Source organism: Ostrea edulis, chromosome 6 (assembly GCF_947568905.1).
Source record: "Ostrea edulis chromosome 6, xbOstEdul1.1, whole genome shotgun sequence".
Taxonomy (NCBI): Eukaryota; Metazoa; Mollusca; class Bivalvia; order Ostreida; family Ostreidae; genus Ostrea; species Ostrea edulis.
In genome coordinates this window covers 24251470-24273757 of record NC_079169.1, presented here as the reverse complement: position 1 = coordinate 24273757, position 22288 = coordinate 24251470, and the positions used below count along the sequence as shown (strand labels likewise).

Here is a 22288-nt window from a genome sequence, read left to right as displayed (position 1 = left end):
GCATTTGGCCCAAATGACAGCATGGATGTATTGGCAAACTAGATCGTTATAACGACTATGATGGAAATTGTGCAATGCTGACTTTAAACGAGACAGTTGAAATACAAGGGAATCCATTTTAATTAGTATTAACAGTTACAAGATGTAGAACTTTTGCATGATATTTTGAACAAGCTTTGGTTCATTTTTGATATCTTACCCATATCCTTTCTAGAGGATGAAATTATTCTTAAAGAGGTTGTCCATAGAGAAAATCATTTTCTCTGTGTTAAAAAATGAGAAATCCCTACTTTATTTATCACATCAATTAAAGTTTTCTATGGACTGGATGTAGGACAGAAGCAATCAATGCGTAAAATTCTAAAATTATCAGACGAAATTCGGTTTACTTTATTTTGTTATTGAATTGCCAGGACATGGTATTCACATATGGTATTATGAATTGTTTATTTTGCCGATTATGATAAAATATGTACTAAACCACGATCAGATATAATGTCTTCTCTTACAGAATGTAAATGTCCTCTGACATGAAAAAAATTAATCATCAATTAACCGTGACACATAATCAAGAACTATGAAACTCATTTTTGTGTGCAGAAAGGGTGTACATGTACATTAAGTTTCAATGCATCCGATAAATATAAGAAAAACCATACCCGAAGAAGCAGAATTTGACGTAATTTACAAATTCTAAGCACATTTCTACTCACGAATATTTTTAGAAACCTTATCATGGTGAGTGGACGATTCACAAGACTACACAAGACGTATGGCTCATCAATATAGGAGGACATGGAAACATTGATTTCAGTTATGAATTTAAAGAGCAGCTTCGAGGCTTGTTTTATCCCATTGAAGGAACAAATCCAATCGTTGGTAAAACCCGATGTCCTGTTTCAAGGCAGACGTCGACATGATAAAAAAAAAACTCTTCCTCCTAAATATCCATAGTGTCTAGTATAAATTAAATCGGCGGCTCTCTACCTGGCCCATGAGTAATGAATGTTTATTTGTACTCACTCTGGGTTGAGTTAAATTGATTGTACTCTCTGGAGTTTTGATTAAATGAAGTATGACATGAATGTTGACTCAACTCAACAGTGTAACAAAATTCGCAATAAAACTCAACTTTTTGTGTTTATATGCAACCTCATTAGCAAACCACAATAAAATTGTTCATTCAACTTTGATTTAATTAACTCCTAAGTCTACATTGATATACACCCATATTTAGGAGCCTCTGCTGGTAATTTAGATGTGCGAGATTCGATCAAATGTCATCATAACAAATGCAAGATCTGATTCAGAACCTTGTTCCCGACAATAGCTTGCCTTTATCTTATTTTTCTATGTACCAGAAGTAATATACTCGACATTTTTGTTTTTAAACTTCCTCTGTAACCTCGTTTTGTAACTTAATCTACGATCACAAGCTAGCAATTTTTTTTTGGTCAGAAAAGACATGCTTCTGGGTGAAGGCTTATATAGGTTCTTCCTGCTGCTCAATCCTATTATGTTACACATGATAAAATATGAGTAAATCATTATTTCAATTCATACTCTTTAATTTCTATATAATGCAAATTTTATTTTTGATTTTCAATTTTCAACATCCGGAAAGAAATTCTCAGGCAATACCCTAGTTTGAGGAGCAACCAGAAAACAATTTCAATCAATAGACTGCACCTTGGGTGAACTTTTTCTGCCCCCAATAAGGTGGCTATGTCAACCACCATGGGGCAATACAATAGCTTATTAGTAATAGAAAGGGAAATCATCCACAGAACCCCCTCAAACCCACTAGTGCATTGTACAATCATTGAGAAATTGAAAAGACTGAAAGTTGTGATAAGTGGAATTCGAAAGATGTTGAGGTATTAGAAACATTTACACTACTGCGTGATAATTTCAAGAATTGCACAGATGTTTTATAAGCTGTATACATGTAAGTTGCACTGTGTTTGACCAATCAAATCATCGGATATCAACTCGTACATAAAAACAATTCACAGCGGATATCTAATCTGGTATGCTGAAAAATCTTGACTTCAGACAAAACGTTTTATCTAGCAGAACGCTATCTCATGGCAGCCATTTGGGTCTTGAAATTACTTCTCAGACAAGTATTTAGCAAACTCATCTTTTCTGAGAAAAACTCAAGCCTTTTTCCAACTTGAGTAAGACTTAAATTTTGTGGTACACATTATTAAGTTCAACTCAACCATTTGAGATAAATTCTCAGATTTGAGTCAAAAACTGAGGTGAGTTCAACTCGAGACAGTCATGGCCTCGGGGCCTGGCCTAGATTTCTCGGGTGGGGTGGGGGAACTTTAGTTAATATTTGGACTTAAGTCTTAGATTTACTCAGATGTTGACTGTATGGTCAAAAGAAAACTAAAATTTAAATCTTACAATTTTTTGAGAAATCCAAGCCTGGCGTCGTTTCTCTTTAATTAAAAACTTAACGAATATAATGTAAAACAGCTAGCAAACAATTAGGATCTGGGCACGATTCACATTTCATATGCATTCTTTCCTTACATCTGAGCACGATTCACATTTCATGTGCGTTCTTTCCTTACATCGCATTATATATTGTTAGAAAATACGTGAATTGGTCGAACTATTTAGGACGCCATGGAACTGCTCAATCATATGGTGGCAATGATGAGTAAGTGAAACAAGTGAAAAATGTTTGCATGACAGACGTAATCTTTGATATTTGTTCCTGACTTCATTTATGAACAGAAGTACATTTTAGATACACTACAAGTTAACCCTGTGTTATGAATTCAACTAAACAGTGTTTTCAGGTCTAGAATTATTCGCAAGTGGGAATCAAATTGGCCTCTAATTGTACCTTGTCCTTCATATATATAGCTATGACAACAAAGTCACGAACCTTCGTTTATATCTGTAGAAGACAACTGCATTCAGAGAATGGAACTACTCCTTTCCAGGGAGGAAAATACCATAGAAATGTTAATTTAAAACGATATTATATATTTATTGAACTTCATGAGACATATTCTGGAAAAACAATACTTGATCGATTGTTGTTGTTCGTTTCCTAAATGACCAGATTTGTTTTATTTGTAAATTTATTTTGATAGGAATTTATTGTGAGCATTCGTGGCATTGTAAACGGTACAGATTTCACACGTGAAAAATTGGATCAAGTTATTCCAGCCTCGGGCAGATTGGAATTTGTGTCCCAACCAGGTTGAATGAATTAGATATCATTAATGATTATTCTAATTATCGAGAAACAAAATTATTACGTCAAAATATTTTCTTGGTGATAATGTATATGTATTTGTTGCAATATTGTATTAATCATTTTATTTCGATGAACATGTATCTATTTATTTATTTATGCGTCACATTATTCATCTATTGAATATTGATCAAATGAAAAGAAATCATTCGCGAAAAAAATTACTCTTCTTTAAGGAAAGGAATACATTTTTTATGAATTCAGAAAAATTGGTTCCGATGACGGAGACACAAATTCTGATTAATGTTACGAACACCGGGGACAGAAATCAAACGTTTCTTGCCGAGCTCTTTGATTCTAGTGGATATCTAGTGGAACCTGTGGTTAAAGTATTGTTACTCAAAAGTCAAGAAAGCAGAGAAATAAATGTCATTATGAATGCAACATCTTCTGAATTAACGTACGTATCTTAATTAACATTCATTTCTTAATAAAGTAGCAAACATAGATATAAAAGTCGTGGATCCAACATCAAAATCTTTTTTATATATTCTTAGAAATAGCTTACAAAATTATTTGTTCTATGCATCTTTACGAAATAATACATTTCTTAATACACTTTGAATTCCTTAAGCTATGACATGATGTATTTTGTATTACAGGAAACTTGCAGTGACACTGTCCCTGTCTGGAAAAGCTCTGCAGACAATAACAAGGACCTTCATGGTGCATACCAACACTGTACATATATGTATGCATTTTAATGTGCCAATCAAAAGCGAGATATGAACACGTCACATTCTCAATAAAAAAACCAAATAGATACCTTAATCATGATTTATGAGAATATTGATCCATTTGCTTCTGTCTCAAGCTTCAAACTGAAGGGGCAAGTGAATAAATTTTTATGATACTTCGGTCTCACCATCTTCTTAAGTCAACGGTTATTGATTCGTTACCTCGCACTAACCCTTGACATCAGTCACCATTCAAAACATGTGTTTGGGACGGGGATGACGCAATAAGCTAAAATTAAATCATCCAATGAGATTCCTTGTTTAAGATGCAAGTTTGATAAGAGGAAAAACAGAAAGTAAACAATGGTTTTCGTGGGATACCTCTCAACATCATAAATTGTGTGTTGATTTTATACGTAACGTAATTGATAATTCATATTTTTGTCCCTTAAATGTTGTAGTTATTTATTAATCTATTTCAAATTCAAATAACTTGTTTAATTTGTTGAAACACAATCGACAAACGTACTTGGGCAATTCATCGTTTTCATGCGACTCTTATTCTAAAACTTGTTTCTTTGAAAAAAATAAATTTTCGTACATCAATCGACAGTCACAAATTCTACACCATGTTTCCGATGCCGCGCCATGCATGTTTAGTTTCGTTTTCGACCGATTATAAAAGTCGTTGTCTGATTGGATCCACGCTATAGGCTGCAAACCAATCATATACTCCGTCTCAAACCCATGTTTTGAATGGTGACTGACATCAATGGTTAGTGCGAGGTAAAGAATCAATAACCCTTGACTTATGACGATGTTAGTGCGAGGAAAACAATCAATAACCCTTGACTTGTAAGAAAGTCGTCCCACGGCATTTTTTCTCTCTGGATTTATCTATACACTGTACGACGGTGGTGTAGACTGCCCAGTAGGGGCCCTGCTACACTAGTATATACTGTACACACACATACCGCCTTCATATAGACATTCCAAAACACGTACATATTTTCGAAGGGTCTTATTTACACTCAAATACAGACATCCAATAACTTGGTCCATTTTTTTTTTAATGCTACGAACTTTTGAGTCCGCAAACATAAGCGATCATACAGTACATCTAACCTTTTTTTCTCAGGTAACCGAAGTTTTCCCGCCATCTGTGACTATAGATCATAAAACCAGTGATTGCGCAGCAGAGATTATGAACTATTACAACTGCTCGCAGCAACAATGGGAAGCGCAGATAACAATTGTCTTCACCGTTAACAAGCAAGATTTATATGTTACACCAAATCTACCGGGTATTCAATTTAACTATACTAAGAAGAGCGCTGATGGGATGACTCTGAGTGCGATTTTGAGGTATTCTCTCTCTCTCTCTCTCTCTCTCTCTCTCTCTCTCTCTGTATGAGAAGCAACTAATGTATACGTACAAGGTTTTCAATAATCTCTCTTCTTGCAGAGGCAATTGTTGCTTCTACAGAGTATCTCTCCTGGCAACTGACGTGCGTGAAAACATCATATGGAAGACCTTTGATTTCTCTGGAGGAGCCGTTTTCAATACGACAGATGTTGATTTAGCGCTGCTTACTAAACCTAATATTAAGCAGGTTTGTAGGTGATACTATGTTTAACTATTCATACCTCAATATTATTTGTTGATATGGTATTCTAAATAATTATACATTCCGATTTTATTTTTACGTGATAAAATTATTAGTTCATCAACGTCGAATGCTTAATTCGATGACCTTTCCTAATCAAAACCTGTTCATTTTAGTTACTTTCTACCGTCTGTGTATTAATGTCCATGTAGTTCAAGGACGAATGTTTGATGGCTTGGTGTAAAATGCTGACTCTGGAGCTCTGGAACTCCAAAAATGGAGAGAGGGTGGAGCTTCTTGTCATTACAGATTTTCATGGATGGAATTTCTAAAGTGAATTTCAATACATAGCTTATTCTATCTCAGTATCAAAGTAGACTGGTTCGCAGATTAGCAGTATAGAGCTAGTCCAATGTATCAAACCACATGGTGACTGAAATTGACGTATACTTTACATCATATAACAGAAATTTTCTGTATTATTTACGGAGCTGAAATTCAAGATTTTTTTCAAGTTCATAATGCACTATAAAATACATTGGGGATGATAATTAAAACACAAAACACTTTTTTATATAAAATTCTTGTACATGCATGTATTTAATAAATTTTCGGGTTCAAAAAAATTTCAAACCATAAATTCAACATGTGATCAATATTATTATAAGAAAATATATACAAACCTTTACTTAACATACCAAAAATTCTCGGTGTGTACCAGGTATGTGTTAAATATGAGAAACAACAAACATGCCCTTTAAAACTGCCCAGTTTGTGTTTTAGAGTTAATTTGTTTAAATACCAGAGTGTGACTAAACTAAGCCCAGACTTGAGAGATGTATAACCATAGTTGCCTGAAAAAGATATTCAATGAATTGAAACCTAAGGTCGGAATATTCTTATATCAAACAGACAAAGCTAGGAAGTCTACTTCGCTGAATGCTAAGTTCTTATAAAAGATGTCACGTTTGATTTACTTTTACCTTACGTCAACAGGCAATTAGGTCCACATCATATTCGTACAAACCTTTACTCTGTTACATTGAGAGTTTTACATACGTTATTTGAAGAAGCTATGGCTAGTCCATACTTGGATTTTTCAACACCTGAATATAGACTGAACTCTATGATTATGGATGTTGCCTATCACAGGCTCTTTAAACCAGCACGGGTCATGAATGATATTCCTTCCAAATCATGCCGCCAGTTCCTTCAGCTCAAATTTACAAACAAAGAAATAGATGCCGTCAACATAAGCAACATTCTTCGTTATAAAAGGGTTCAGTCGTGTATTCCAACTTATTTCAAGTTTCAGTCTATACCCTGTATTTCCTATAAATATACTTCTACTATTGCATCCAAACTTTTTAATTATAAACAAACTTTGCAGTGCCTAGATATAGACTATCTTATACGTAATCCATCAACGTCTTCTTGTTCGTCTTGCAAATATAGTCCAGCTGGACATGTCATTACTGGTAATTTTGATATAGTTGAAAATGAGGATCTCAAATCACTTATTCTAAAGGGTTCAAAATACAGAGAACGTTGTTCTTTCAATTGGCGACAGAACTTCATCTCTATGATGAGTTCTGTCAAAGATTATGCCAGACGATGGGCTAAATATGAAGAAGAACTTGACACATTGTCAGAATGGGTTAAAAGCAAAAGAGGAATATTAAAATCCCGCATTAAACATATTAAAACAAAAGTACGTACCATCTATCCTTCTGTGTTTAGTAAATCAGAAGTGATAAAAGAATTAGATAGGTTAAATGAGGAATATGTTTTGGTTCCAGCTGACAAAGCTTTTAACAACATTGTCTTTGTTTGTAAGGCTCATTATTACAACTGTATTTCAAACCAACTTGGCATTAATTCCACTTTTTGTAATCGTGCTTATACTCCAACTGCTCTATCGAAATATGAAAGTCTTCAAAACCATGCTTCAGTTTTTGACACATCTAATGTCCCAGTCAATGGGTCGAATGGATATGAGTTAACGTACCTATACTGGATTCCTAAACTACATAAATACCCTTACAAAGATACATTGCTGGATTCAGTAAGTGTTCTACCAAGCCCTATCTTTGCTCCTCACGAAAATATTAACAGCTGTGAATGAGAAACTTCAAACTTACTGTGCGACTACATATCCCAGAAGTGGTGTTAATCAAATATGGATTCTACAATATTCTAAAGAACTTTTAATAAACTTGAAATTGCAAAACTTTTCCCAAATCAATAACATCAAAACCTATGACTTTTCAACACTTTACACCGGCATTCCTCACAATAAATTAAAGACTAGACTTTTTTACATCATAGACAGTTGCTTGTTCAACAAAAATGGAAAACGGAAATATTCATATCTAGTGATCAGTCATCTAAAAAATTCCTTTGTTAAACATCACTCTGATTCCACGCACAAGTACTCTGAAGTTGAAATAAAAATATGCTTGAGTTCCTCAATGGCAATATCTTCGTGGTCTTTGGTGATCAGGTCTTCCAACAGTCTGTTGGAATTCCCATGGGCACGAATTGTGTTCCTTTGTTAGGTGACTTGTTTTTATATTCATATGAAGCAGGATTTATTCAAAAACTTTTACGTGATAAGAAAAAATATCTTGCTGTGGCCTTGAATTCGACATTTAGATATATCGACGAAGTTTTGTCTATTAACAATAACAACTTTCATTCATATGTCGATTCGATATATCACTGTGAGCTCGAAATAAAGGACACCACAGAGACGTCCACTTCTACTTCATAATTAGATATTTTATTGAAAGTAGACATTAACGGAAAACTGACAACTCAACAATGCAACAAACGGGATGATTTCAGCCTCTCCATCGTAAACTTCCCATATTCATGTAGCAATAATCCATTATAACCAGCATATGGTGTTTATCATCTGATTCGATACGTAAGAGCTTGCTCTGCGTATGGTCAGTTTTTTTAATCGCGGCAAGATACAGACAAACAAGTTGATGGTACAGGGATTTTTTCAACAGTCTCGATGAAGGTCAGCATTTCGCAAATTCTATGGTCGTTATAACGATTTAGTTTGCCAATACAACCTATCATTGGGTCAAATGCTGTCTGACGTGTTTCATACCGATTGTTACACCGTTCTTGGCACACTGATTTTGACCACTGATGGCTCCGTTTGCCTGATCAGTATATGGGGCTCACGGCAGGTTTGACCGGTCGACAGGGGATGCTTACTCCTCCTAGGCACCTGATCCCATCTCTGGTGTGTCCAGAGGTCCGTGTTTGCCCAACTCTCTATTTAGTATTGCTTATAGGAGTTATCAGGTTCGTTATCTTCACCTTTCATAGATAGATAAATAATGTTATTAACCCTATACAAATCATTAAAATTAAGTTTACCGTTTCAGTCACAATACTTATGATAATGTGATTGGGATATGGGACATAAATCTATTTAGTATAAAGGCGTTCAGTCTCTGTTATATGAAAACAAGAGACACACGTCGGTCACCTGCGTATTAGTTAAAAGTATCACAAGTCCCAAGGGCTAAAAATTTAGGGGGGGGGGGGGAATCCTGTTCTGAATATCTAAGCTAAATTCCAATATTCAGCAACAGCGTAAAACAAGATGTGTTCTTAAAAACTTCAATGCCCTCAAAAGTGCATATACCGATGAAAGGCGTTACATAATACGATATGTGTATTATCATTAAACGATATCGCTAATTTGGACCCACCCTAAAATCAAAACCCTGGGGTTCCGAAATTCACCATTTTTGTACATGATCTTTTCCTAAATATGCATTTAGTTTTTATGCTGTATAAGTGAACTAAAGAAGTCCTTCAAATGATAAAGAAAATAATCACTATAATAATTTTGGATCTACCCTGAAACCAAACCCTTACCCCTAGGATCATGAAATTTTCAATTTTGGTAAAGTACTACCTACTCCTTGTAAATATTCATTTTGTTTAGTATCAATGTCATTAAAGCAAATATCATTTACATGTTTACACATATACACTATATTTACCAAGTTTGGCCTCTACCAAAATTTTATGCAATTATAGAGAATACTTTTGAAAAATTGTCTATTTTTGGCAGTTTCTGCCCCGCCCCTAAGGCCCCATGAGTCCTTAAATTTATTATTTATGTCCTCCTTGTCCCAAAGATGCTTCATACCGAATTTGAAAATAATTTGAATAGCAGTTATCAAGAAGGAGTTAAAAATGTTCTATTGTTAATTTTTTAACTATTTATTAACTGACCATTCTGGTTCCACTCTGATACCAAAACCCCTACCATTGGGATCATCAAATTCACAATTTTGAAAAAGGACTACCTGTTCTTTTTCTAAATATCTATTTTGTATCAATAGCACTAAAGATGATGTTATTTTATTGTTTTACACATAAACACTATGTACCAAGTTTGGCTCCGCTCTCGGGTCAGAACCTCTACCCCTTGGGATCATGAAATTTACAATTTTGGTAGAGGCTTTTCTGCTTCATATCACTATACATTTAGTTTTTCTTACACATGTGTGGTTCTAGAGAGGAAACGTTTTGAAATATTTGTCAATTTGGCAGTTTTTGCCCCGCCCTTCAAGTCCCAGGAGTACAGGAGACTTGATATTCACAATTGATGTCAGCCTTGCCCTAAAGCTGCTTCATACCAAATCTGAAAATGATTGGATTGGTAGTTATCAAGAGGAAGTTAAAAATGTGTTCCATTGTTAACACACGACAGAAGACGCACAACGACGGACACAGACCAATGCAATAGGTCACCTAGTGACTCGGGTGAGCTAAAAAAAAAATCAACCTGCTTTTAGTTTATATGGAGCTTCAAGGGACGATGTTTTGTTTGGATAACTGTATAATTTAGCAAAAACATTCCATTCCAGCCAAAATGCTGGAAATTGAAATGACAGAATAAGTTGTGTGTTGAAATTCACTCCTAAAGCTCCGACCCTGATAATCTCTTATGACAAGAAGCTCCACCCTCTCTCCATTTTTGGAGTTCCAATTTGGAGCTCCAGAGTCAGCATTTTACACCAAGCCATATTTGATTCGACACTAGAATTTAATAAGCAAACAGTGTCAGCATTACAAATTGGCATTACTAGCATTAATAGAGTGATATTATTCACAGCATTCAACAGCATTGAAACATTGCTGAAACGTAATAAAACAGAAACTGATATTATTTTAGATATAGGCAAGGACACGTTTTCTTATGTGGATATTAATGACATAATAGATTAATTGTGACAAACAAAGAAGAACGTGACTGATTGATCAAAATATTTTAAATACAAAGAATCTTTAAACATATCAGCAAGAACATAAAGAGCTCAAATTGTAAACAAGAAATCTTCTAGAGAAATACCCCCGTGGCAATATTGAAAATAGTTAACTTTAAACTTATCTATGATTATAGTGAACAATTTGGTATAACTTCGTTTGGTGTCTGTCAGGGTACTGAGTGGACAAAACTTGGTCTACCGACCAACCGGTGGAAACCAATACGCCCACTTTATCATGCCAATATGCATAATAAGTGCAGTCATCAGCACATTGTATGAACGTTTATATGTTTGATTTTGAGTTCTCAGTATGATTGATTTGTAATTCATGAGTCTCTTGTTTTACCCTGGTTTTCTAATCTTCTTTAGAGCAAAACACCACAAGCATTAAAGACAAGCAACTTCCTGTTGTGTATTGGAATCGGCACGGGAGTCTGCTGTCTAATTTTGGCAGTGGTACTCATTATCGTCATTGCCAGAAGAACAAAGTCCAAGAAAGTCTAAGAGGACCCCATCCATTTACAAACTACGAAATGCAGTGACGAAGAACGAATTCTGTACACACGTTTGGTATTAAAACACTCTAATGATTCTAGACACAATGTAAAGTTTTCTGAAGTAGATATTACCTTATTTTGATGAAGAATGTTAATCTCCCTGATATACATGTACATGTAATGTTATCTATTGAAAAGCAGATGACTTAAAAAATTTACGCCTTGTCAGGATTTTGGAATTTTGATGAAAAGGTACATATTTTCACCCTGTCCATAAATATAAGCTAGAGCACCACTGTGAAAAAGATTCAGACTGTTACTAGATATTAGTATCGATATTTCAAAAATATATGTTATTGATTTTTATTTTGGGTTGTTGTTTTTTTTTTTTGACAATTTCTTTGAAAATAAAGTGCACTGCAAATGTGTTTTCTTTAAAAATAAAACACAAAACGAATACAGTGAAAAAACCCGGCAAAATGTCGTGTGTGGAGGGTGGGGGTGCGTGTGTGGACGTGCAGGTGGGCGGATGTGTGTGTGTGTGTGTGTGTGTGTGTGTGTGTGTGTGTGTGTCCTACCGCTCAGAAAAAAACGGGAATGTGAGGTCATGTACCCTGCCGAGAACAGATGGAATACAAATGGCTTCCATAGATCTATATACATGTGTACGTTTTGTAAAATATTTTTTTAATTGATCGCTCTGCAGTGGGCCATATATATTAGTTATATGGATTCTTAGACTCGCATTCCCTGTAAAAGTATATTCTCCCATACCTAACGGCTCTGGAGAATACCTAACGCGCGTACACACCGTTGCAGCTATGAGACTGCAGCTTTAAAAAAAAAATACTAATTCATTGCTTGATTAACTGAATAATACACTAACTCGCTGTTTCGTGCGTTGGGTATGTGAGATGATTAATTATATAATGGAAAACGTGAAAAAGTATCATGTTTTTCACTGTAGTTAATTACTCATATACCCAGCAAACAGAACGATTTATATCCGAAATAAAAATAAATAATATATAAAATCGACGTATCATTGTATAGCACATAGAAACTATTTGTAATTTTCCGCTTTATGAATGAATAAAATAATAATGATATCAAAGAAATTGAGATACAGATAGCATTCCATGTTAATTCATATAGTACCCACCCATTCACGTCATTCATTTGCATGCAAAGGGAAATTCACATCCAATTGTGTACATGTATCTGGAGAAATTAGCACACTGGAGCACATTGAAAGGGTATCAAGAGACTGACATCCTAGAGCCAACATCCGTGCATCAAAGAACATCATTGGAAGTAAGCGTGCATGGGGTATCCTTCATATGAACCTATATCTGTATGTACCGAGTAAACGTTCACTATATCCCCCACAAACAAAGGAATCAGCATGTCCGTCTGTCTGTCTGTCTGTCCGACTGTCTGTAGACATGTTTTTGTCCGTGCATGTTATAAGAAATTAATGGATAGATTTTTCTGAAAATTTGTAAATTCATTACTCACCACATGAAAATGACAACCTGGTACTGTCATATTGATTGAACAAAGTTTCTTCAATTGTAGGCTTCTTTCTATTAGAAAGTTATGCTAATTTCTATTTTGTTTAAAGGGGGGTCTCATTGGCTGGAGGATATTTCAAAAACAAATTAAAAGGTTTGAATCAGACTTTTTACATACATTTTTTTTATAAAAGTAAAACAACATTTATGTACCTTACATTTTGATTTAAAGTGAATTAATGAATATTTCCATTTTCTATGTATCCATTTTCTGTTGGCGTAGGAGGGGTTGGGGAGGGGTGTTCATACTCTCGAGCAATTTTTAAACCATGTACCCAATTACGAGAAATGGTAATAAACAATCAAATTCTCTGAAAATCCTATTCATTGGTATACATGTATATATAGTGTAAATATTAAGGATTACCGGAAATATTTCAATATTTGATTGATTTATTGATATATTTTTAAAGCACCATTTTCAATTTTTTAAAAAAAGATATTTATACTAGATGACCATTTGATTGGACAACTTTTGGTTTGATCTGGGGAAGTCTGATTTTATCCATTATATAGTTATTAATTCCGAAAGGACAGTTCTAGTTTATTTAGAAAACAATTGAAAATGCACATGTATGAATATCAATGTCTTGGGGAATCTATTCCCTGGTAGCATCCATTCAACTTTGTTAGAACCAATACTTTCAGAATTAATTCCAATGTACACTGGGGTGTGTATATTTCAGAAAAATAAAATGTTGGGAAATAGACCTAATGTTTTACTGACATTATGTCCTTATTTCTCGGTACATCGGACCTGACCAGTAGCAGTGAAGACCTTAGTAAGAAGCGCGTCACATTGCTCTAATGATTCACCAGGCGAAAAGCTTCCACAAAAATATTTATAATGTGATGCATGTGGTTTGATGAGGAATGTCCGGAACTCATGTGGGACTGTCGACAAAGATTTCCGGAATCGGACAATCTGCAGTGCGTGACTTCATCACTAGTTTTCTCACACGCTGCCTCTCAGCCGTGTTTGTGTGTTATACACTCAGATTGTAATACCACCTTAATGATTCTGTTACTGTCATTGGTGTACGAGGGATGTATTAATATCAAATGCTAAAGGTAAGTTTGCAAATCATTAACTTAACTTCAAACTACTTCTACGTATGAATATGTATTTTAATCATAAGGGAACTACTAGAGGACCCAGTAACCTTGGCAATGTCTATAGGTACAGATATTTAGGAATAACCTTCTTTGTTTCTGGTACTTCCTCCCAGGCCGTGCATTGATTTCCTGTGAAAGGTCGAAAAGCGTATTTAAGGCTATAGAAACAATTCTATATCTCAATTCTAATGTATAAATAAATTTTCTTGTATTTAGCAATGAAATTCTTGATTTGAACATATTTTATTGCATATAATATATACAGAAGGATCAGAAGCAAGTTCGTAGAACTTACAAGTTCTTCTCCTTAAACCCTATCCAAGCAACATTTAGAAAAGAACACAATATATTATATTGTTGATATACACAATGAATAACTATGTGAAGCATTTCGCACCTTAGCTTGTAAGATATTTAGGAATACTTCAGGAAAGCAGAGTTTATTTTCTTATCAAAATCAGGACACCCCCCCCCCTTTTTTTTCCCTTTTTTTTTTTTTTAGCGTTTTGAAGCAAATTTTAAATACCAGTACATATTGGAACATTTACCAAACACTGAAGGCGTAATCTTATTGAATGTTGCATAGTATCTTATCTCATGATACAGCTCTGCTGAATATACATGAATATTTCTACAACATGGAGAACATTCACAGCTTTATGTAAATCTTAACGATGAAATGAATTCTTTTTTTTTCTATAAAATTGCATGGGGGAAAATTCGATAAATAAAATAAAGGTAAGTGATACTATTTCTTTGAAACCAAAACCGTATTTTGTATTGCATTGTACTTTATTTGAAAATATTTTGATGGAGGACGAACAATAAGCCCACTACGTATCTCCTCACATAAACAAAACATTGAATTAGGGCAATACGACACTATACCAAGAGAAACAGGGACGTGTCAGGAGGGCTACTTGTGAGTGGTCAGACATCATTTCCGGTCCTCTTGATTATTGTCAATAATCTATGTTCAAAATAAAATGTAATTTAAATGCAGTACAAATGATATTATCAATTTCTGACGTGTAGAAAATATAATAGCAGGCGAATAGAATAGCTACATGCATGTATATTCTAATACTAGTACCCAGATGCATATACATGTATTACGAAATCACTACAGTTAAACGTGGGGTTAACTTTTTATGAATACGAAAGAGATTTTTTTCCTTTATCAATTAATATGGCATTAAACAGTTATGTGTAAAAATGATTTTATCACAACCAACACTAGCCTCTATTTATATACATGCTTAATTATTATCCATTTACAACATTGTTGTTGTACGATTTGCTGTCTAGAATGTTGTCTTGTAATGGGGCCAAATTTGAATCAGACATCTTATTATATAAGTACTTAGCGGGACTAACAGTAACAATTGTGAAGATGGAGTACACACACTGACATAAAAACACAGGAAATGTCAGATTCGTAAAGTGGCGGACTCTCCACACATACAGGACTACTCAAAAGACCGAGACAGTTTTACTATTGAAGTGATTTGAATTAATTCAATTGAAAATAACATTTTTCCATACCTTATACATTATTTCAAAACAGAAGCATTCATAGCAAATTATATGGGGAAATGTAATAATTTATGGTACTTAATGTAAGCAAAGCACCATCTACAGTGTACAGTGTATAGGGAAGTCACAAATATTTAAAGTGAAAATGAAGGTTGTTGTTTAAGTTCTCTGTTTATTTGTATTTTGTTCCGTTTAGTTTAGAACGATCAGATTAATCTCGTGAAGGAGAAAAAATACCAGTTGAGTGGGTGAGGGAATATATTTGTAGTCCTTATGAATAATACCTGGTATCTCAGGAAATATATTCGTAAAATTGATCAGATGTACCATTATCAACGTGGAAGCTTTCCACACGAAATCGCTGTTTTACAGACGGAAGCAATGTGGTACTCCTATCGTACTTTCTGCTTCTTCCTGGAGGGAAATATTGAGGTAAATTCTGACGCAGTGCAGTCAATGCTTTCACATTAACTCTTGAATGAAAAAGTTTTCAACTAAAGCTTTGATATTTTTGGTAAACCACGAGTAGCTCTATTGACTGCACCTCCGCACAGGAAACCTGTAGTAGATACATGAACAGTGTTCTTACTGGATTTGAGATAAAGCTTTTACAACTTTTATCATTCCTAAAACGTACTCATTTGGTGAATTTTTTCCTTTCAATCTATCCTTATCTTTTGAATTTTTCGTCCATATAGCTAGATCTTCACATTTTTATCCTGTGATAAATTCGGTAAAAACTAAAACAAAAAAGAAATAAAAACTGCCCTCTGAATTTGAAATCGATATCTTTGATTTACATTGTGAAGACACCCGGCATGTGATTGTAACAAAATTCTCTCAGGTTTTTTTTCTATTGTATCATGTGATGAAAACATACACATGTATTTAATTATTAAATACATGTCTGTAAATACACATGAGCATGTAATCTCGAGTGCGCATTTGTCATACTCGAACACGTAACAAACTAATCAGGGAATTTCAACTGTCAGCGTTAAATATACTATATTTGGGGGAAACCACAAGATGCTTCATATAACCATTCCCAATAAATATTGTATTGTTCAATGGTGTGATAAAGACATGGGGGTAAGTTGATGTCACACATTTCCACATCATGATTAGACGCTCTTACTTTTATTATGAATATTGACGGACCCCAGTACACTAATTTCAAGTGAAGATATAAATGGAAACATATCAGCACGGCTTTAAGCACTGCTATACATCTTTAAAAGAGGATGAAGACGCATACATACATGACTACTTGTTTTTATTCTTCAGTTTTATTCATTTGCATTTTATATTTCAGGAACCATCCAGAAGAGATGGATTATAACGATACAAATGGAACGGATGCTCCGTTCACTAACTTATCGATGTTTTCCAACGGAACAAGAAATAATTCTGATAGTGGGCGATCATATACAATACCGAATCCACACTTTATATCATCTGGTCCGGTGTTTGATGACGTAAATTACAAATATTTGACGTCAGTGTTGTTGCCATCCCTGGTTTACGTCAGTATTCTGCTTGTTGTAGGCATTCCGGGGAATCTTATGGTTATTTACGTGTACTCATGCAGATGGAGTGCGAGCACGTCTCGAGTGTTTATCTTGGCCTTAGGATCGTATGATTTCATCAACTGTTTATCGTCTCTGACCACAGAAATTGTCCTCCTATCCCGCTTTCTGAATTTTGACTTTCCAATCTGGTGTAAGGTATCCAGATTTGTGACAGCTTCCATCAACAGCGGTTCCACCTTCATTCTGGTTGCCATCGCGACAGATCGTTTCCTTAGAATCTGTAGGATACACAAAGACCCAATATCTGTGGAACTGTCACGAAGTCTCGTTATCATTTCTGTGTTCTTTGCGGCCGTGACGTCATGGCCTACATTATTACTGTACGGGACATACACTGTAATTATCCCACTGAAACCGTCGATTTATCTAAAAGGGAAAACATGTCTGATCACAGACAGTATGGTGGACACAAAATACCCGTTAGAATTTGTTATTTTTCTGTTTTCCTCTCACTTCATGGTGGACTTGGTGCTAATCGTTTTATACTCTTTTGTGGGCCGAGTTATCTGCCACCAACAAACTTATAGAAAGTCTCTAAGACCGACATCCAAGACAAAGAATGTCCCCAAAACAGAAGTTGACAATAAGACAGAGGGTTCGCAGACAAGTACGGAAGAGGACCCTCGACGAACTCCGATGAGGCCCAGAACCGCAACGTCAAACAGGTTCTCTTTCGTGTTTTGGAAAAACTTATCTTTAAAATCTAAGACAGCAACTGTAAAGAAGAAATCAACCGGATCTGACAAGAAATTAATGAAGGAACTGAAGCAATCTTTGAAAACGCGTTCGTCATCAGACTCAAAAGTCCCCAAATCCCGGAGGAATATTCACGCTGGCAAGACCACGTTAATGCTATTTCTGGTCACCCTCCTCTTTATTCTATCATTTTTACCTTACTCTATCATCGTTATTCTCCGTTACACTGACCCATATTTCTACACGCGCCTGACTTCCGGTGGTAAAGCGGTGTATAATGTAGTCCTTCGGTCGTATTTTCTAAACTCAGTAGTGAATCCCATTGTTTATTGCTTCATCAGCAAGCATTTCAGAAAACTCAGCAAAGAAGCGCTCCAGTCATTAATCTGTTGTGCACGTGATTAATGATAAACACATCTCAGCAAACATGCTCACCAATCGTTTTGATATGGTGTGTACATTGTGATTGATTAAATAAAAGCTGGAATTTACAATTACATGTAGAGATTGTTATTTTATTATACTGTTGATTTATTTTCACTGTTTTTCATGGTACCTCCAAGAGAACAAATTACATTCAAAATCTGACATGACAATAGTTAGCTTATTACATGTCAGTGTTCTAAATTAAGATAAATATATATTCCTTGAGAAGTTAATGCATAAAAAAATGATTTCAGAGAATAATTAGCGGGTAACCGCAAGCGAAAATCCAAGCATAATGTATTAAAGAAGAAATTCGTCATAAGATATAGTAAGTAGAAAAAAGTATGCTCTTCTGTTTAATTATTCAGGCCCGCTATCGTCGTGACCACTTGTGTTTACATTGTTTTTCAGTATCCGTTTACATCCAGACTCGAGAAGATTCCAAGTAGAGTGTTCAAGTTCACGGCCAACAACCGTCATCATTTCAGATTTAGAATACGGCAAAGAAAACTATTGTGTAGACAACACTGTATATACCATATGCACAAGAATGTTTGTGACATGTCTAAATAAATGTAATGATAAATTACTGTTTTGTGAAAATAAAGATGTCAGTACATCGTTGTTTATGAATGGATATCCATTACCCCATCCCACACAAAATATTGTTCTAAGATGACCCGGAACTAAGACATGCACTCTTTCACAAAATTCCCAGATACATAAGTTCCTCGTGTTGATTATGTCTCTATTCTTACCACACTGTGATTATCCCAGAGTAACGATGATGTAGTGTGCATTATACACCATAGCTAAAGCTCTTTACACCGTGTTTCCTATGTTCTAACCCGTGTGTATATTCAGCAAACCCATTTTCCCCGCTTCCAATGTATACCAGTCTATCTCCTCCTCCGTACAAAAGAATACCCAATCACACGTAATCAACATCCACGGTATTCAATGTTTGTTGCAGCACTGAACATGAAGCAAGGGACATGGGTGTGAACGGTCAAAATTTTGGCTTCTTAAAATTTATTTATTTACGTGCAGAAATATTTGCTCCAAAACTTAATAGATTGTATGTGTTGAATTATACAGATTATTTTCAGTGTCGATCTGCTTTTTCTCTTGAAAACTAATAGGAAAACTCTCCATGCCCTGCGGTTTATATTTTAGCTAGAGTAACTGCAAGATGGTAAAAATGCGGGTTTTATATGAGTTTTTACTTCTGAATTTTATTTTCAATTTTCCAAAACATTAATCAAATACATGAAATTATAACTTTAATTTTGTATTTGCATATGGGAAATCTGAAATAGTATAATCCTAAAAGATCGACGCAAACGCTATACGCAGGTACATGTACCTAAACTGTGGGTATTTTTGCAATTATTTTACATGTATAGGCGAGGCTATGATTCAGGGAAGTCACCTATGGCTTTTGTATTGGATTACCGACCCTTGTTTGTATTCGATAAGTCATACTGTATCTAACGGTAATTAATTGTTTACAATATACCAGTATTTCAGTTGTCTATTGTCCACTCAGTTTGCAGAGGTCATCACCAAATAGCAGGTTGAAAACATTTCCCCGATAGCGAGATCTCGCTGAAACGTCCCTCTTTAGCGAGAAAATAAGCAAGATAAATTGTTTTGATTGAAAATAATCATTATGACAAATCCATGCAATGCTGAATAAGCGGAATACACACTGAATATGGCATTAATTGTCTCCATAAAATTGATTATAATCAAGCAATTGTTGCTTTGTAAGAGGGAAGAAAGCTGATATCCAAAACAAATCGTGAGTACTTTTGTTTTGGTTTGTGTATTTACAATAGTATCGGACACTTTTCTTCTTTAACACGTAAACATGAGTAGATGTACTCCTTGGGTGTTTTTCCCGGTTTTACGGGATTTCAACGACAACAGCGTGGGAACGATCGTTGAAGTCATTTAGCTAGCGTGAAAAGGGGCCCATAAAGAGACCTTTGCTCACATCCGATCATCACTGCAATAAGGTATCCCTCTCCGCTTTGTATGGTTCCTGACACATTTCGGGGAAGCAAATAGTTGCTGTCGTGTTTGTCCGTCCATCTGTTAGTCGGAGCTCATATCTCCTAAACCTTTCATAAGAAATCGATATAATTGATCACAAAGGTTCAACTTGTTGAATAAAGTCTCTCAATGTCATTTTTGAACGATCACTTAGTACATTCAAAAATTCCATTTTAACAGATTTTAACATAAAAGTTCCCAAAACGAGGAACTTCTGTACATGCATGTGGAAAATTTGTGAAAGAGTTTCTTGGTTCCGGGTCATCTTAGAACAATGCTTTGTGTTTTATGGAATATCAATTAATATTCATTCAGAAACAGCAATGTACAACCAACTTTATCTTCACAAAACAGCAATTTATCATTACATTTGTGCAGACTGTATGTACAGTGTTGTCTACACTATGTGTTTTCTTTGCCGTATTCTAAATCCGAAATGCTGGCGGTAGTCGGCCGTGAACTTGAGCACTTTAATTGGAATCTTCTCGAGTCTCGATGTAAACGGATACCAAATAATAATGTAAACACAAGTGGTCACGACGATAGCGGGCCTCAGTACTTAAACAGAAGAGCAGACGTTTTACATTCATAATATCTTATGACGAATTTCTTCTTTAATACACTATACTTGGATTTTCGCTTGCGGTTACCAGCTAATTCATTCTCTGAAATAATTTTCTTCTGTTTTCACTTTGGTAGGAACGGACTTTTCAGAGGTCTTCACAATCTAAATCTAGAACATTGACAAGTAATAAGTGAACTATTGTCATGTCAGATTTTAACGAAAGCCCAGATGGCTCATTCGAGATTCGAAATTCAATATACGAGATTCGAATTTCGAAATTCAAAATCCAAATTAACCAATCAAAATGTAGATCACAATAGATTAAAGGTTAGAGGGTACATATTGTATATGTATATAAACTTAAAATATGACAGATAGCTTATTATCCTAATATGTTTACCAAACATCGAAACATTTCTTTGAAAACTATAAAAGTAATGATGTATACTTAGCATGCAGACAGGCCGTTAGAAAGCGGGAAGGGAGGGGGCAGAAAACTTGTTTCAACTCTCACATATTAATTCTGCACTGTATGTGATAACCAGGTCAAATAATGACGAATACACCTCATAATATACCTAAATTGAAATCGTATTTGAAGCATATTAACCGATGATACCCCTCCAACAATTGATCCTAGTTTGATTTTATTTTTCAGTTAAGTACTTATCAATAGGTTAAATACTAGTATATAATCCTTCTGCTAGAGCTTCAGAGGCGACACTTTTATTATGTTTTCATGTTGGCCTATTTTTTTCTTTTAATTTCATTACGTTTTATTTTCATCTTAATTCATTTTATTTTATTTATCTATTTTCATTAGGAGATCTACAAGGAACGTAGCCCTGGACGTTGACGGAGGCTGTGGGTGTATGGGGCACGAAAAATCTATATATAAACAATTGAGGAAATTCGAACTATGAATAAATATTTCTCTCCGATCTATACTGTATCTTTCTACATTTTTTTAAGTTCCATGAAGTGTGTCATTGCAACAGAATACTAATCTATACACGTTTTAAAAATTATCTTATCCCACTGATTCATGAATATTATACCACAGGAACCGGTGATTTTGTGTTTAACATAATAATAGTAGGGGTCTATACTATACCACCCCCTAATTTTTATTAGGGATGATATAGTGTATAACCCTACTGTTATTATTACAGACAAAATTACAGGTTCCTGCGATGATACATACATGAACATAGAACATGTACATTATATTTTTTTTTTTATTTTATTTATTCATTCACCAATCAAGGGCCCTCGGGGGCATGTACATGTTAACAGGCAATTCATTATAACAATGAAAATAAATAGCAATCATTTAGAAGTACTACCGGTAATACTGA

The 22288-nt window shown here is 34.8% G+C and overlaps 2 protein-coding genes across 6 annotated transcripts in view; both read left to right on the top strand.

Annotated features, from left to right (window-relative positions):
• Nucleotides 1-11733, top strand: part of LOC125683233 (von Willebrand factor A domain-containing protein 7-like) — a 33486-nt gene extending 21753 nt beyond the window's left edge. For 2 of the 3 annotated variants that reach the window (XM_048924175.2, XM_048924172.2), the window contains 6 exons: nucleotides 3117-3225; nucleotides 3485-3680; nucleotides 3883-3946; nucleotides 5096-5322; nucleotides 5423-5570; nucleotides 11240-11733. In XM_048924175.2, coding sequence (XP_048780132.2) covers nucleotides 3117-3225; nucleotides 3485-3680; nucleotides 3883-3946; nucleotides 5096-5322; nucleotides 5423-5570; nucleotides 11240-11374 — 879 coding nt within the window. In that variant the 3' untranslated portion in view covers nucleotides 11375-11733. Of the gene's footprint in view, nucleotides 1-3116; nucleotides 3226-3484; nucleotides 3681-3882; nucleotides 3972-5095; nucleotides 5323-5422; nucleotides 5571-11239 lie in introns of those variants that run through there. The other variant, XM_056142107.1, reaches the window with a different exon arrangement.
• Nucleotides 11734-13855: 2122 nt separating this feature from the next.
• LOC125683238 (uncharacterized) lies at nucleotides 13856-18378 on the top strand. Of its 3 annotated transcripts, none has more exons than XM_048924187.2 (2): nucleotides 13856-14012; nucleotides 16909-18378. In XM_048924187.2, exon 2 carries the CDS (start codon nucleotides 16925-16927, stop codon nucleotides 18284-18286), a length of 1362 nt encoding a protein of 453 aa, XP_048780144.1. In that variant the 5' UTR covers nucleotides 13856-14012; nucleotides 16909-16924; the 3' UTR covers nucleotides 18287-18378. The 3 variants fall into 3 exon arrangements, with proteins under 3 accessions (XP_048780144.1, XP_048780145.1, XP_048780146.1); XM_048924188.2 differs by lacking the exon at nucleotides 13856-14012 and adding an exon at nucleotides 14559-16025; XM_048924189.2 differs by lacking the exon at nucleotides 13856-14012 and adding an exon at nucleotides 16063-16685.
• Nucleotides 18379-22288: the final 3910 nt, after the last annotated feature.